General features: G+C 46.9%; 1 protein-coding gene across 2 annotated transcripts in view; it reads left to right on the top strand.

Annotated features, from left to right (window-relative positions):
* Positions 1-14945, top strand: part of LOC146822679 (molybdenum cofactor sulfurase-like) — a 1712661-nt gene that overhangs the window by 1596029 nt on the left and 101687 nt on the right. For both annotated transcript variants that reach the window (XM_085606872.1, XM_085606873.1), the window contains exon 14: positions 2436-2540. In XM_085606872.1, coding sequence (XP_085462998.1) covers positions 2436-2540 — 105 coding nt within the window. The remainder of the gene's footprint in view (positions 1-2435; positions 2541-14945) is intronic.

The following is a 14945-nucleotide window of genomic DNA, read 5'->3' on the forward strand; positions in this document are numbered from 1 at the left end:
GTCTCCGCCTTTGCCTCCCTATCTTTTCTGCATGGAGATCTTTACCAGAGTTGGCGTCTCTTGGGAGAATAACACATGAATTATGAGGCCATTGCAACTTGGAGCCATCCCATCACCAGCACAAACAGTTAAGAACTGGTGTGCATGAGATGCAGTGAAAATGTATCAGTTGGCTGGAAAATGTTGCAGGAGATCAAGAAAGCCGTTTTCTTCGTAATGGTCATAAAATAGTCCTCTGATCTAAGGTATCTGTTGCATTGAAGTAACCATGACCCTCATATTACTGAGACTTGGCTGCTGCTTCATTGTCCATGCGAGGCAACCAAATAACACTCATGCGATCGTGGAGAACCACTACTACTCTTGTTTTTGGATTTCAACCAAAGAGGAGGCGAAGAAACTGTAGAGAGGAAGATCCTGTTTTAAGTTAAAAATTCCAGTCACATCAGGCTCCTCTTTATGTCAAGGGCATACTGTCTCTGTTTGTGCCACAGTGATCCTTTAAGCAGATGGACTGGGTGAAAACTAGGGGTGGGCGGAATTTGCGAAATTCACTTTCGCAAATTATCGCGAAAATGTTAAAAATTTCCGCAAACACGCGGAAATATCGCGAAGATGCGGAAGTTTTTTTCCCGCCCGTTCGCGGTATTTTCTGCGTGGTCGCGGCTCGCCAACTTACCCATGCGGTTGCTCGCGGGCGCGGCCATCTTGTTTTCACTTGTCTCGCGGTGCATGATCGCGAGAAGAAAGACGTGATCGCGCGACGAATGACGTTACTGCGGGCGCGAACTGTCGCGAGACAGCGCAAATGGCTACCAACAATCCAACATCTCGTGGAGAACGTGACCGGATCGGGAAAACTTGTCGGCGAACGCGGGGATTCAGGTAAGGCGATCGCGCGCACGCGAGAATATATTATTTTACAGCGCGAGCAAGCAAAAAATTACCGGTAAAATGTGGATTGCGGAAATTTTGAAATTTTCGCGCTCTCCGCGGAACGCGAAAATGTCAAATTATCGCAATTTCCGTGAGCGGAACGGAATTTTAGCCCAGGCCTAGTGAAAACAGGGGCAGTGTGCCAATTACAGAAAATGCTGCTCTGAGAGCAGTGAGGAACACATGCCGTCCTTAGGGGCAGTACATTAGTGAAAGGTGGACCAGATGTTTAATTGGCTGATTCTCTTCCACAGTGCAAGTGGCATTCCAGTCTGCTTTACAAAGGAGGACGAATGGTACCCCTGAGGCAGTTACAGTGGGTACTGAACCTGCCGAGAAAGGACATCAGGGGGGGTCCATGAGATCCTCTCCGGCCGATGCAGGATTCACCCTCGAGGGTGCACGACTCTATGCCTCTGTGGCCGGGTCCTTAACCCACAGAGGCAAAGTGTTTCCCACAGCTGCATTGAAGTCACACCCCTATGTAAATGATGGAATGCCCCGTTAGGATAGCAGTGATTCTATTTGTGTACCAGTGTCGTCTGTATCACAGAAGTTGCCGCACAGGTATCTGCAGCCCTTCTGTAATACCAAAGTGCTCTGAGGATGCAGAAATCAGGTGCACACACAAACTACACCCCCGGGCGCTTTAGGTAATCCAGCCCTCAGGTAGCTCTAAAAAAATTACACCAGAGGCACAAAGGAAACATTTCAAATTACTTTGCATTGTTTTGAAAGCACTTGATGGTAGCGGGCCAAAATGTTTGCGGACTCTCCTTCCAGCACAACTAATCGCACATCGAGATTGAGCAAGACTCACCCTTTCACTCAATACAGATTCAACTGAAATAAGGATGGAGGGAGATCAAAATTGGCAGGGAGAATGTCTGTGATTTCATACAATTCTTCAAACACATGAAGTCCTTCAGTTTTTCCAATATGTTCTCAGTTCCTAACATATTTTACGGAAAATCTGCAGGAAGGCAGATGTTCAATATTTATTTATTTTTTTGCACTTTTGCTCAGCGCGAGCTTTGCCAACATTTTTTACTAGATCATAAATGGTCGAGGGGTGGCTGGTTCGGGGCTCTACTGTTTGTAGAATAGGGTGATTGCAGGAACTGTTTTGTGGCTTGAATTAATTCTTGTTACTGCATCGGGAACCTGATGCGGAGAGTGAGGATTACTCCAACAGTAGTTAGTAAAGTACATGGATTGGCAGTCACTGGCCCAGAGAGAATTGGAGCCCCTCACCTCTTAACTCCCTACAGCGTTTGTCTGCCACACCACAATAACCTCCATTCCACAACACATACACACACACACATACACACACACACACACACACGCACATCACCACACTTATGTTTGGCGTCTGACCTGCCAAAACTCGTTTTAGATATTGTAAAAAGAAATATACATATATGTTGCTGTCAAATAAGATGATGTGGTTTCAGCATATACCCATGCCAATTATCTTTCACTTTTACACTTTTTAGGTTCTGAAGAAATGTTCCAGGTGTCAGATCATTTGCATTGATCAGCAGACTGGAGAACGAAGCAATGAACTTTTGCAGGTGCTGGCTTCTTGCAAAGGTGGAAAGGTTAGTGTTGCCAGTTGGAAAGGAGAATATATATCTGGTTTGTGTTCCCTCTATTCAAAGGGCTCTTGGGGTTATTGTACGAATCACTGGATAGTAGAAGTGAGATCATGTTCCTAATGACCCAGGAAGATATCTCATTAAGGGACTTCACATTACAATTGACCACAGTGACTAGGAGAGCCATACTAAAAAATGAATGGAAACTTGCTAAAATACAATCTTGCAACAAGTGTAAAACGATCAATGAAATAAAGAATGATAGAGAAGAAAACAACAGCTGAAAGATCACAGGGGTTGAGTCGCACATCCTTTGTCCCAGTGATATTCCTGCCATTGTTTACTGTGCCACAAAATGGTAGTCCTCAGTTTCAGCTCCCTGATGGGTGGGTGGGGACAAACCAAAATAGCGGCTTCTCCTCTCATGTGGATGTTAAATACACAGTAGGTGGCCCATCGTAAAGATGAGAGTCTTATACTTGCATGGATTGTTGGCGAAAATATTGGTACCCGTGATCAGAATCTGACATGCTTTGCACTCTACCTTTTGAATGGTCTGCTAGAGAAAACAGAGTTCTGTTGCCTGGGACGTATGATTGCCCAAGGCGTCCAAAGACCATATGCTGTGTTATACATAAATAGAGGGGCTTTGGATCAGCCCTCTTCACCCATTGGTTTGTTTTGGCCCGCAACTGCTTGAAGAAATATATTATAATTACATTTTGGTTCAGTAAAAAGTAGTATTTCAGTGTCACTGTTCACTTTAGGCTACTAGGTGTGTTCGCCTGCCTGAAGAGTACCCCAATTTCAGTGAAGGGATGGGTAAATGCCAATGCCCCATTCAGGATGTACAATATTCCGATTTCCTTCTATCCTGTCGCTGTTGTTCCACCGCACTGCTCTGTCAGTGACTGGTGCCCGGTTTTTTATAAGGTAGGAGCGGACTCAGAATGGGCTGGGTATTTTTTGCCAGACCTGTAAAGGAGAAGTCTGCCTGATCTTCTCTTCCCTCTTCTTTTACAGAGTATTTACAGAACACTATTTCAAAAGGGGCACATTACAAATAGTTACAATAGTATCCAATGGCACATGCTATTGTTTTATTAAAGCATTTGGTTGTATGCTTCAGATAGCAGGGTAAGTTTACGTGTGCAGCAGAAAGACAAGACCATTGAAGCTTCCCAACATATGATAAATTTTATGAATTAATTACTAACCATGGCAATTCAGGTATCTGCTTGAGAGAGCAGCTCAGTGTGAGCTGAAGGATCCCAACACCTTGCACGTAAGATAGTTTCATGCCATACCTTGGTCAGCCTCAGTCACCTGGTTAAATGAGCTCACTGACACGATGACAACTACATATAACTGGAAACATGAACTGATGAATAAGCATCATTATATGATAAGCGATCAGCAGGAACATTCGGTTGGATAAGCAACAAACCAGCAACCTAGGGGCTCATGAGCAACAGATATCCGTGGGTTTAGCAAAAGCACAGGATATCTGAGAGGCCAGCAGCAGCACTGGGAGCTGAGGTCTGAGTAGCAGTACAGGGGACTCAATGACCCTTCCCAAGTGTTGGACTTCTTATATGATACTAAAAAAAAGTCCCCATTTGCCCCTGCATGTTCACTTTGTCCCTGCTATTGAGGGTACTGTGATCAGTGCTCAAACCAAACTTCAGTGCAAAACCTTTGCTGCACCCTTGTTGGCAAAGTCACGCTTAGCGATGCCCATGAACTGGACACACTGTTACTTCCTTACTTAGGAAGCTACGTTTCATGGGTTCCTCAACGGCCTTCCTTTTTGTAGGTGTGTTTTTTGGGTTGATCACGGGTAGGAACATCTTTATGTATACATTGATGTTTGTTTAGTGCATTACCCTTGCCCCACCTCTTGCTTTTCAGCCTTACTAGATGAGGCAGATCTGCCTCCTCAGACATGCCAGTTTCCAAACAAACTACAAAATAAAGACCCCTTCCACCACATTCCTCCCCTTTCTTTTCTGTCTCTTCTGGGCAGTTAGCCCTCCAGTCACAGAGTTCAGGACACATCAGGCAATTTATCTTGTCATTTGCTGCTGGCAGGGTTGTGCTGGGGAGCTCCTTGCCTGATTGGTATCCACAGGGGACGTGGCATAAGACTCTGCAGGACTGAGTTTTTTCGGTGTTTCTCTCCAAATGGATTTTGATTAACTTGGGGAGAAGTCAGATATATAGTTCGAAGGACAAGCTTTTCGTAGGAGTATGTTTTTGTACAGAGAGAGGGTTCCTCAGTAGAACTTGCTCAAACTTCAGATAAGGTTGTTCAACCTACAGGCACAAACAGATCCCACCATTTTTTGTGTCTTCAGGTCCAGGGGGATATGGCTGCCACTGTTGGGGTAGTCCCCCGAGCCTGAGCAAAGTTCCATCTTCAGCAATTTGCGAGATAACTTCTGTCATTGGGGAATCCTCTTGCTTTACTTACGGACCAGAAGACCTGTTTATCTCCCAAAATGCGACAACGGCTGCAGTGGTGGTTTGTTCCAGGAAACCTTCTGAAGGTGATTTTGCTGTCCCCACAGCCTCCTGTAATCATCACGACAGATGCCAGTCTTTCAGGCTGCGGGTTTTGGACGAATCATCATCAAACCTGGGGAGTGTGGTCTTTTCCTTAAAGCAGTAGGTCTCAAATTGGAGGGAATTAGAAGCCGACTGGCTGGCGGCTTTCTCTCCACAGATCTCAGGCAGGGTGTCTCTGGTGGGTACAAACAATATGACCACCATGGCTCATCTCAACAGACAGTGGGGAACCAGATCACCTTCTCTGTTGAAAACTTCGGAAGGTTGAAACAGTGGGCAGAGAAAAATCTGTAATCTCTTTCTCCAATCTGAATTGTGGGGTCTCTCAACATAGTGGCATTCATTGAGCAGGAACATTCTCTCGTCCACTCACTACTGCCTTCAGCCCTTAAGCTTTCTTCAGATTGTCTTGCCATTAGGCGTTTGCCATTGGTAGATCTTTTTGCAACTCAGGCACATGCTCTGGTGAACAGATTCTGCTCCAGGGCGAAGTTGGCCTCCAGTCTTCTGTATGCTTTTCCCCTTTTCTCTCTACTTTTGAGGTTTCTTCTGAAAGGCAGGAAGGAGAGGGTTACAGTGCTTCTGTTTGCACCAACATGCGTTTGCTCATTTTGGTTTCATCTCTTGACATCTTTGAAAAGGAGAAGGAATGGAGGCTTCCCACTAATCCATCTGCATTGGCCGTTACAGTTCTGCAACAGGAGACATTGATGAGGCTCAAACTAGCGGTATGGAAACTGAGAGGTGAGGGACAGGGACAGGTGGCCTTAATAGTTTGGTTCTGCTCCTGCAAGCCTCTAGGCTTGTCTCTACTTTGAAGGCTTATTCCAGACAATGGAATTCTTTCAGTAATTTGTTTGGGTAAAAAGATTTAGGGCCAGATGTAGGAAGCCAAATTGCGATCGCAAACGATGAAATTCGCAGAATTTCAGCATTTGCGATTGCAATTTGGCTGTGTGCAATGTAGGTAGGCAAATACCCACTGGCAACATAAGGAATCGCAAAAATTGCGATTCCTTATTTTGTGCAAGCATTTAGAGAATCGCAATTTGTGATTCCCTAAATGCTATGCTAGTAGGCATTGCAAATTGTGATATTGCCTTAAGGAATCGCAAATTATCACCAACTTCAAGTTGGTGGTATTTTGCGATTTCCTTTAAAAAAGCACTTTTTTGCTTTTTTCAAAGTGCCATGTGGCACACATACATGCCCTTAGGGCATGTATGTGCGCTACATGTTCACACATGCACATTTCAGGGGTGCAACAGGGTGTCCTTTTGGAACCCTTGCACCCTTGAAATGGCGCACGCAATTTGTGAGTACCTCTTGGTTACTCGCAAATTGCGTGCGCAAATCCCATTCATTCCTATGGGCCTCTTGGCCCATAGGAATGAATGGGAAGGTATTCCTTGATTGCGAATCTCAATTTGCGATTCGCAATTAAGGAATCGCAATTATTTTTGCGATTCCTACATTCATTTCATTTTGCAAGTCCTTAATAGCGATTCGTTAAAAATCGCTATTAAGGACTCGCAAAATTGACTTTACCTACATCTGGCCCTTAGATCCATACATAGCTGACCTATTTCTGGTTTTGTCATTTTTACAGGATGGGGTTTCTTTGGGTTTAAGAGTCTCTACCCTAAAGATACAACGGACCTCTATTCAGGCTTTTGGAGCTTCTTGGGCTAATCTACTGGATCCTTATACATTGATTCCAAGATTTTTCAAAAAGTTGTACATTTCTGTCTTGGCCCTCCACATCACTGTGCTTCTTGGGGTTTGTTGTTGGTTCTGGACGCATTAAAATCTGCACCACTTGAGCTTCTGGATCAGATTGACCTTAAGACATTGACTTTAAAATAAATAGGTAAGTAACGTTTTCAAACTTTTTTATTAGTTTAGGTGGTACATCAGATAAATAAATGCATTCACTATGTACATCACATGTTGGTAAATTGGGGTTTGCAGATACATTGCAATTGTCAGTGCCGGTTTCATAAATGTTGCCAATATCTACCGAGTGTACCCACCTCTTGCCTCCCTGCAGAGTGCTCTGCCAGATGTAGTGATAAGGGAGCCCATTTACCTTGTGGCCTGCTAGTGGCTGGCATCAGCAGCCAGTACACAGTCAATTGCTCCTAACACTATGCAGCAGCCGTCATCCAGTACACAACCTTGGACGCAACGGCAATCCCCCTTTTCTGGGCAATCAGCATTTTGCCAATAGAAGCAACATTGTGGTGAGATTTCGCTCTCCAGATGGTATATTCCCCACTTATCCCAGCAGAGAGGCCAAGGGCCTAGCCAGCACTATAGTGCTGATAATTGGTTCGATTTTCATATAGGCAGAATTCGAGTTGTTCCAAATTTGTGGACATCTCCATGCTAAATGGAGCAAATAAACACTAGCATCAGCCTCCTTGCAATGTAGGCATTTCATGTTGCTATGTAGTCCCATTTTATATATTTCGAGTGATGTGAGACTTACTCTATGTAGGTATTTAACATGAATGAGGTGAAACCCATAGTACAGGGACAAATCTCCTGTTTGGGAGATGCAATAAAGCCTTTGTTTATTGGTAATGTCAGTGGTTATGCCTCGTTGCCAGTCCTCTCGCGCTCTGAGCATGGTGATAGGGTCCGTCGCCTGCATGATACAGTAGAGTCATGTGCTAAACTTCTTTGTGGAAAGTGTAATCAAGAGGACGTCTAAGGCAGGAAGCGTAGCTGGATCCTAAGGGATGATCGGGGGTGCACGCACCCCGCAAGCGATAGTAGAGAAAGATGTCTATGGGCATGCGTTCTGTTGTCTTCCTCAGATGAAGGAAGCTCCCGTTTGAGTAGTGGCCACCCACTGTTAACAACCATGGGCAGCCTAGCTGTTGAAATGCTTTATCCTCGAATGTGGGGTTAAAGCCCGTTTCTGTGCCAGTGGCAATGGAGGTGAGTAAAGGACCAGCAGGTTTGCTCCTCTTTGATGGCCTGGCTAGGTCGAAATCGCAAAGCCCCCCCTCGGGTGCATTGATCCTAGGCGCGCAACACCCATTGGACTCAAAGGGCTTCAGCGCCCCCCCATCCCCCCTCCCCCCGTCGTGTGTGGCATTGGGGAGGAGACAGCTCCCTGGGCACACACACAGCCGCACCCGAGCACTTCACAGGTCTTTAAAAGACCATGTGCATGTTAATGAGGCCTCGCTGTTGTTTCACCCCCTTGTAAGAGCCCCTGCAGCTCCACTCTGCCTATTGCTTAAAGATTCAGCCCCCCCCTGCAGCTCCACTCTGCCTATTGCTTAAAGATTCAGCCCCCCCCCTGAAATTTTTTCTTAGCCCCCCCCCCCCCCCCCCCCGAAATTTGGCTCTAGTTGCGCCTCTGGTTTGACCCCATACATATTGCTGTGTTTAGTGGGCATGGGGCAATGCTATCCCTCTCAACAGCATCGTCCGAGGCAAAAGGTGGCAGGTGTAGCCACTGATGCACCACCTGCGCTTGCGCACAGCTATGATAAAGTTCCATGCCAGGAGCGCCCATGCCCCCCTGCTCAAACAGGAGTCGCAGTGTGCCCACACCAACCGCAGCTGTCTGCTGCCCCAGGCCAAAGGGATTACTAAGGATCGCAGCTAATGAAGGAAGGCCTGTGTCGGTGGTGGGAGGTTAACAAACAGGTAGAAGAATTTCGAGAGCATCAGCATTTTGCAATTGCTACTTCCCGGCCACGGGGTAGCAGGTCAGCCCACCTCGGAATCTGGTCCTCCTGCCCGGCAACAGCCCGGCCATAATTCTCATGCCAAGATTCCCCTGTGTCTCTGCTCACTCAAACCTCCAGGTACTTAACTGCCGAGTAAGCCTACTTCAGGGGAAAGAAAGAAGTACATTAGGGTGCTGTAGAGCACAATGACAGATTTAAACTGAATGATGGTGACCATACATGCCAACCCTCCCGATTCAGGCGGGAGACTGCCGATTTCAAGGCTAGTGACTCCCGCCTCCCCATTCCTGTAAGCAAAAACCCGATTCCTCGGGGTTTCAGCAGACAGGGCTTGGTATTGTGTAACGTGCTAATTCTTCCAGCAATAGTCAGAGTGGCGACGCGGGGGCTCTAGAAGGGGTGAAAAACCAACAAAGCGCCATTAACAAGTGAATGGTCTTTTAAAGACCTGTGAAGTACTCGGGGGCGGCTGTGTGTGTGCCTGGGCTGCCACACAGGTGGGGGGGGGGGGGGGAGAGGGGGTTGGTATATGCACTGCCAGCAACCTGCCAGGCCAGTGAATGCAGAACACTTGCATAACTCTCTCTCTGCCTGCCATTGCGCTCCATGCTTCTGAAAGGTAAGAAAAAAACGTGCATTTGCGTTTCAAATGTCCGATCCTGCAGCAGTACACTTCCAAGGCCCATACATGACCCGATTCAAGGCCCCATTCTCCCGATTTTTTTTAAAGAATCTCCCACTTTGCTCTTCTGAAATGTTGGCATGTATGATGGTGACCCCAAAGAGCCCCTCAAATTGCAAAAAATCACGCAGGATAGGTGGTAACTTAATACTCGGGTTTCTCACATACACAGTCACATCATTTGGGTACATTGAGTCAATTAGTCCACAAAATGTGAATTAAAGCATACGTGCATGCAGCATGATGTTGGCGATGACAGACCGCCAGAGGGCCTACAGCAATTGCAAATAATATCGGAGACATCGGGCAACACTGTTGCGTCCCTCTGCTAATGCAAAAGGTGGGTGAAGCAACGCCATTAACCCCGAGGCGTGCGTTGGGTTTGGTGTATAGTAAATGAATCCATCAGAGGAATCCCTGGCCAAGGCCTATCCATTTTAACAGTGGGAAGAGATAGGGCCCTTCCATTCCAATCAATGAAAGGCCTGAGCCACATCCAAGAAGACAGAGACCACCAGCAGCTCAGGCGACAGGGGGCGCATCACATCAAACAGGACACACAGGTAATGTGTAGTAGATCTGCCCGGCACAAAGTTGGACTGATACAGCCAGACAATGTCAGGGAGGTGAGGGAGCATTCTCTTTACAATAGGCACAACAGGATTTTATTCTCAACATTGGTCATTGATAACGGATGGCATGAGTTGCATGAAGTGGTTGGTTTGTCAGGTTTAAGTATCGTCACTATGTGCGCCTTACGTAGCAATGAAGGTAGTTCTCCAGTGCTCCGGGCTTTCTCATACATGGATCGGAGGTGTGGGTCCAGGATGTCAGAGTATTCTTTACATAAGTAGATGTCAGGCCAGCTAGGCTGGGAGCCTTACCACTAGACATACTACAGATTGCCAGGACAATATGCGTCTCTTCAAAGGGTACATCTAGATATTGTCTATGAGCATCATCCATCCACAGAAACTAAATAGAGTCGTCACAGAGCTCACGGTCCGAGCTCTATAACTGGGAATAGTAGCGCACCATGGCCTTTGTTATAGGACTGGTGGTGCAGTTGCATTGATTTTCTTCATCTAGGATCTCAGTGCAGTACAGGTTGTCATGTGGGGATCTGAACATTAAGGCTAGAGTTTTGCCTGCTCCATCTCCCTCCCCAAAGTACCTATTGGTGGCTTCCATGTGCAAGTAGTGTGTTTCCCTCTCAGTTGCCTTGTGATATTCAGAGAGCTTACTGTAATATTGTGCATGTTTTTGTGTGTCCGAAGTGGCTATGTGTTGGGTGTGAAGCTCCCCCAGTTCTCTCTCCAGGTGGGCTAGTCACTCCCTCAGGCCTCTCAGTAATCCCACCTGTTTGCCCATACACATGCTGAGTATGTAGACCTTCAAGGCCTCCCGGAGCAGGATTGGGAACTCCACTGATTTCACACTGGTGGTGAAGTATTTAAGTATGGCTGTTCTGGTTTCCATTAGAAACATGGAGACCCTAAGGGCATTCGGTAGGAACTGCCAGATAAAGGCGCAGCCTTCCCTTTTTTGGCAGGTCGAGGGTTAACTGCACCAGGGCGTAGTCAGATAGCATACAAGGCATGTGGTCAGCCGTTTTTCAGCAGGCAGTTCAGGCTGGACTGTTCCCATAGGGAGCTAGGTCAAGGCTGATTTGCATATGGCGAGGTCCAAACTGTGGTGGCGTGGTGAGCAAAAAAGTTGTGGATTAAACCTAGATCTGTGCCTGAGGGTGAATGTTTGATTTGTTCAGCATTACGTCCATCCTTTCTTCTATGTTTTTTCCCCAGGCATCCACAGCTCCAGATACTAGCCAGTAATATGTGTATGGCTGGGCCTGCCAGGAAGGCAATGCACAAGTACCATCAGTCGTATTGCTATTGTGCTCACACCAGATATCGTGCAGTGCCTGGTCTTTCATAGCAGCTTGATGCTAAGTGGCCATGATCTGCATCCTGTTTGTGATTTGTCAAATGTGGGATTCAGCACAGCATTAAAATTTCCACCCCAGATAATGGTTGAGCATTCCAGATGCCGCACATTGCGCCAGACCAGAAAGAAGAAATCAGAGCTGTCAGTGTTAGGGCCATATATGCAAACAAGAGTTATTTCCTTACCTTCAAGTATCCGATGTAAGATAAGGTACAGTCCCTCCCGATCAATACGTTTGTGGAAGACACGCCATCCCAGCCCCTTTCATAGGACAATCGGCACTCCCCTAGCATAAGCGTAATATGTTGCTATATTAGTCTCGCCAGTCCCGCCAGATTGAAGTCCAGTTTGAGAATGTTCAGTGAGGGGGAGTTTCTGGGGAAAGCCAATATCCACCCTGTGTCATCATAAGTAAACGAATAGCTGCCTGACCTTTCATGGGTTTCCTAAGCCCCGGACATTGCATGTCACCAATGTAATTTCCACCATTAATTATCCTTTGGCTCTGGAGACCGTAAACATAACCCAGTGTTTTCCCCATCTCAGACTATCCATTTCCGAAAACTTTCCTCTATTGGCCATTACATAGGCTAGGAAATTGAGTGAATCTATGACTAACTTATGTCTCTTACAGTTACATTGCTACCGAAGGTAAGTAACTTGTAAGAAGCAGTTATTTATAAATTCCTTACCTTCTAATAGATACCCCAGTAATACTAACCCCGGAGGAAGGACTGCCAACTAAGTTCACACCAGAAAGTCCTGGAGGACAGAAGGGGCAAAATAGCCATTCCTTTGGACCTGACAGTCCAGGCAGTAATGTCTGGTAAACGTGTGCATAGATGCCCATGTGGCCGCCTGGCAGATGTCAAGAAGGGGGACTCCAACTGCCAAAGCAGTGGTTGCTGCCGTAGCCCTAGTGGAATGAGCACGCAACATCACTGGAGGTTTGTTTTTCGCTAAAGCGTAGCAGATTTTAATACAAAGGACAACCCATCAGGAGATAGTACGTTTCTTAACAGCCTGACCTTTCTTGGCACCTACATACCCAACGAAGACATGGTTATCCACCCGTAAATCTTTTGTGCTGTCGAGGTAGAATGACAGTGCATGTTTTGGGTCCAGATGGTGGAGTCTCTCCTCCTCCCTGGAAGGGTGCAGAGCTGGGAAAAAGGTGAGCAAAGTGATTTTTTGTCCTATGTGAAATGGTGTAACCACTTTAGGAAGGAACAAAGGCCTCTTTCGAAGTACCACTTTGTCCGGATGCACAGAGAAGAAAGGGGGCTTAGAAGATAGAGCTTGAAGCTCACTCACACTGCGAGCAGTGGTGATGGCAACAAGAAAGGCAGTTTTCAGAGTGAGGAGCCTGAGAGGACAGGTGTGTAGGGGCTCAAAAGGAGTGCACATAAGGTAAGTTTAAACAAGATTTGAGATGAACTGAAGCATTAAATAAGGAGATGGAGGCAAGAGATGAGTAATGCTCTTAAAGAATCTATTTACAATAGGGGACTTGAATAAAGAGGAATGATCTGGTAGCCGAAGGAAAGCAGAAATAGCTGCAAGATAGCCTTTAAGAGTGCCCAGAGCAGAGCCCTGCTGGGCCAAAGAAAGTATGAACAAAAAACCTCAGAAAATGGGGCAGAAAGGGGAGCCACCGCCTACGCTGTGCACCATGCCACAAACTTCTTCCATCAACAGGTGTATATCATTTTAGTGGAGGGACTCCTGGCTGCCAGGATGACATTACAGACTTCAGACGAAAGGTCAAAAGCTGTCAACTGTCGCCGCTCAATCTCTATGCAAGGAGGTGGAAATTGGATAGGTTCAGGTGGAGGACCATCCCTTGTTGCTGTGGCAGAAGATCCTCCCAAAGGGGAAGTCTGATCAGAGGATCGATGGTCATTCTCAGGATCTCGGGCTACCAGACTCTTCGTGCCCAGTCTGGAGCCAGAAGAATGACTTGGGCCCAGTCGCACTTGATCTTCTTCAGCACTAGGGGCAGAAGTGGTACAGGCGGAATGGCATACAGTAGGCCGCAGTTCCACTTGCGATGAAAAGCGTTGCTGAGCGAGCGCCACCTTGGAAACTCTAATGCCCAAAACTGCTGACATTGCGCGTACTCTTCGGTGGTAAATAGATCTAACCAAGGCTCTCCCAACCGCTGAAAGAGACCTTACACCACCTCAGAGTGAAGACACCACTCATGATCCACCAGGCATTGATGGCTGATGTTTCAGCCATGTCCAGAGGCGAAGAGCCTCTTGATATGGGGGGGGAGTCGTGGACCCTGTTTGTTGCAGTATCACATGGCGGGGGTGTTGTCTGTGAACACCTGCACTACCTTCCCTTTGAGAGACGGGAGGAATGCTTTCAATGCCGGACGGATTGCCCAGAGCTCCAATAGGTTGGTATGGAGCCTGGACTCCTCTGATATTCGCCTCTTCTAGGTGGCCGCCCCATCCCAGAAGTGATGCATCGGTCACCACTGTAAGGTCTGGTTGGGGAAGGGAGAGGGATCTGCCCCTGACCCAAGCCGAGTTTGTTAACCACCACTGCAATTGTTGTGCAGTTCCCTCCAAAATCTGGACGTAGTCAGAAATATTCCCCTGATGCTGCGCCCACTGGAACTTCAGGTCCAACTGCAGAGCTCCCATAGGCCACCGGGCATGGTCCACTAGTAGGATGCAGGAGGCCATGCAGCCTCAGGGTCATTCTCACTGAAATCCGGGATAGAGGCTGAAATATCTGAAGGAAGTGACGCGATTAGGGCCACCCAGGACACTTGCGACCACCTCTCAGCCTTCCATACAAATGAAGAGTCGGTCAGACAGTAGAGAATACAAACCAAATATATTTATTCAGATACACTCGAGTGGAGCCCAGTCTGCGCAGTCTCTGTGATTGCTGCAGAGGGACTGACCTCAGCAAACATGGTGAAACATTATGTACAATTCAGAACCAATGCAGACCCGCACAGACTGGAAATTTCCAGTTGGAGGAAGCTAGACAAAGAAAGTGCAGAAGAATGAGTTTTGATCCTGAGACCAGGCACACACTATCTCTATGCCAAGGTCATTCTGCCTGTGCCCACCGCTGGACTAGTGGGAGCAGGCCTCTATCTAGTGGGAAAGGTATGTGCTAATAAGAACAGTGTATTCATTAGTACAGCAAGGCCCAACCTTGGAGAAATTAAAACTACCAAATCTGCTTTTAGACAGAGAGAAATAAGTTTTGATCATGGCTCAAAATGGCGGCCAAACAAATGGTGCTGCGAATGGTAACTTAAGACATACAATACATAAGCAACACAGCTAAGACATTTTTATTCTAACACATCAGTATCATACCTCGAATATCCTGGACTCGCTGCTCGGGAGGATAAGACTGAAACTGCACTGTGTTCAGAACAGCTCAGATGAAGGGGAGCATCTGCGAGGGAGTCAGGTGTGACTTCAGCATGTTGATACTGAACCCTAGCAAATGCAGGAGGCTCACTGTGTC

The sequence above is a fragment of the Triturus cristatus genome, chromosome 5_2 (assembly GCF_964204655.1).
Source record: "Triturus cristatus chromosome 5_2, aTriCri1.1, whole genome shotgun sequence".
Classification (NCBI taxonomy): Eukaryota; Metazoa; Chordata; class Amphibia; order Caudata; family Salamandridae; genus Triturus; species Triturus cristatus.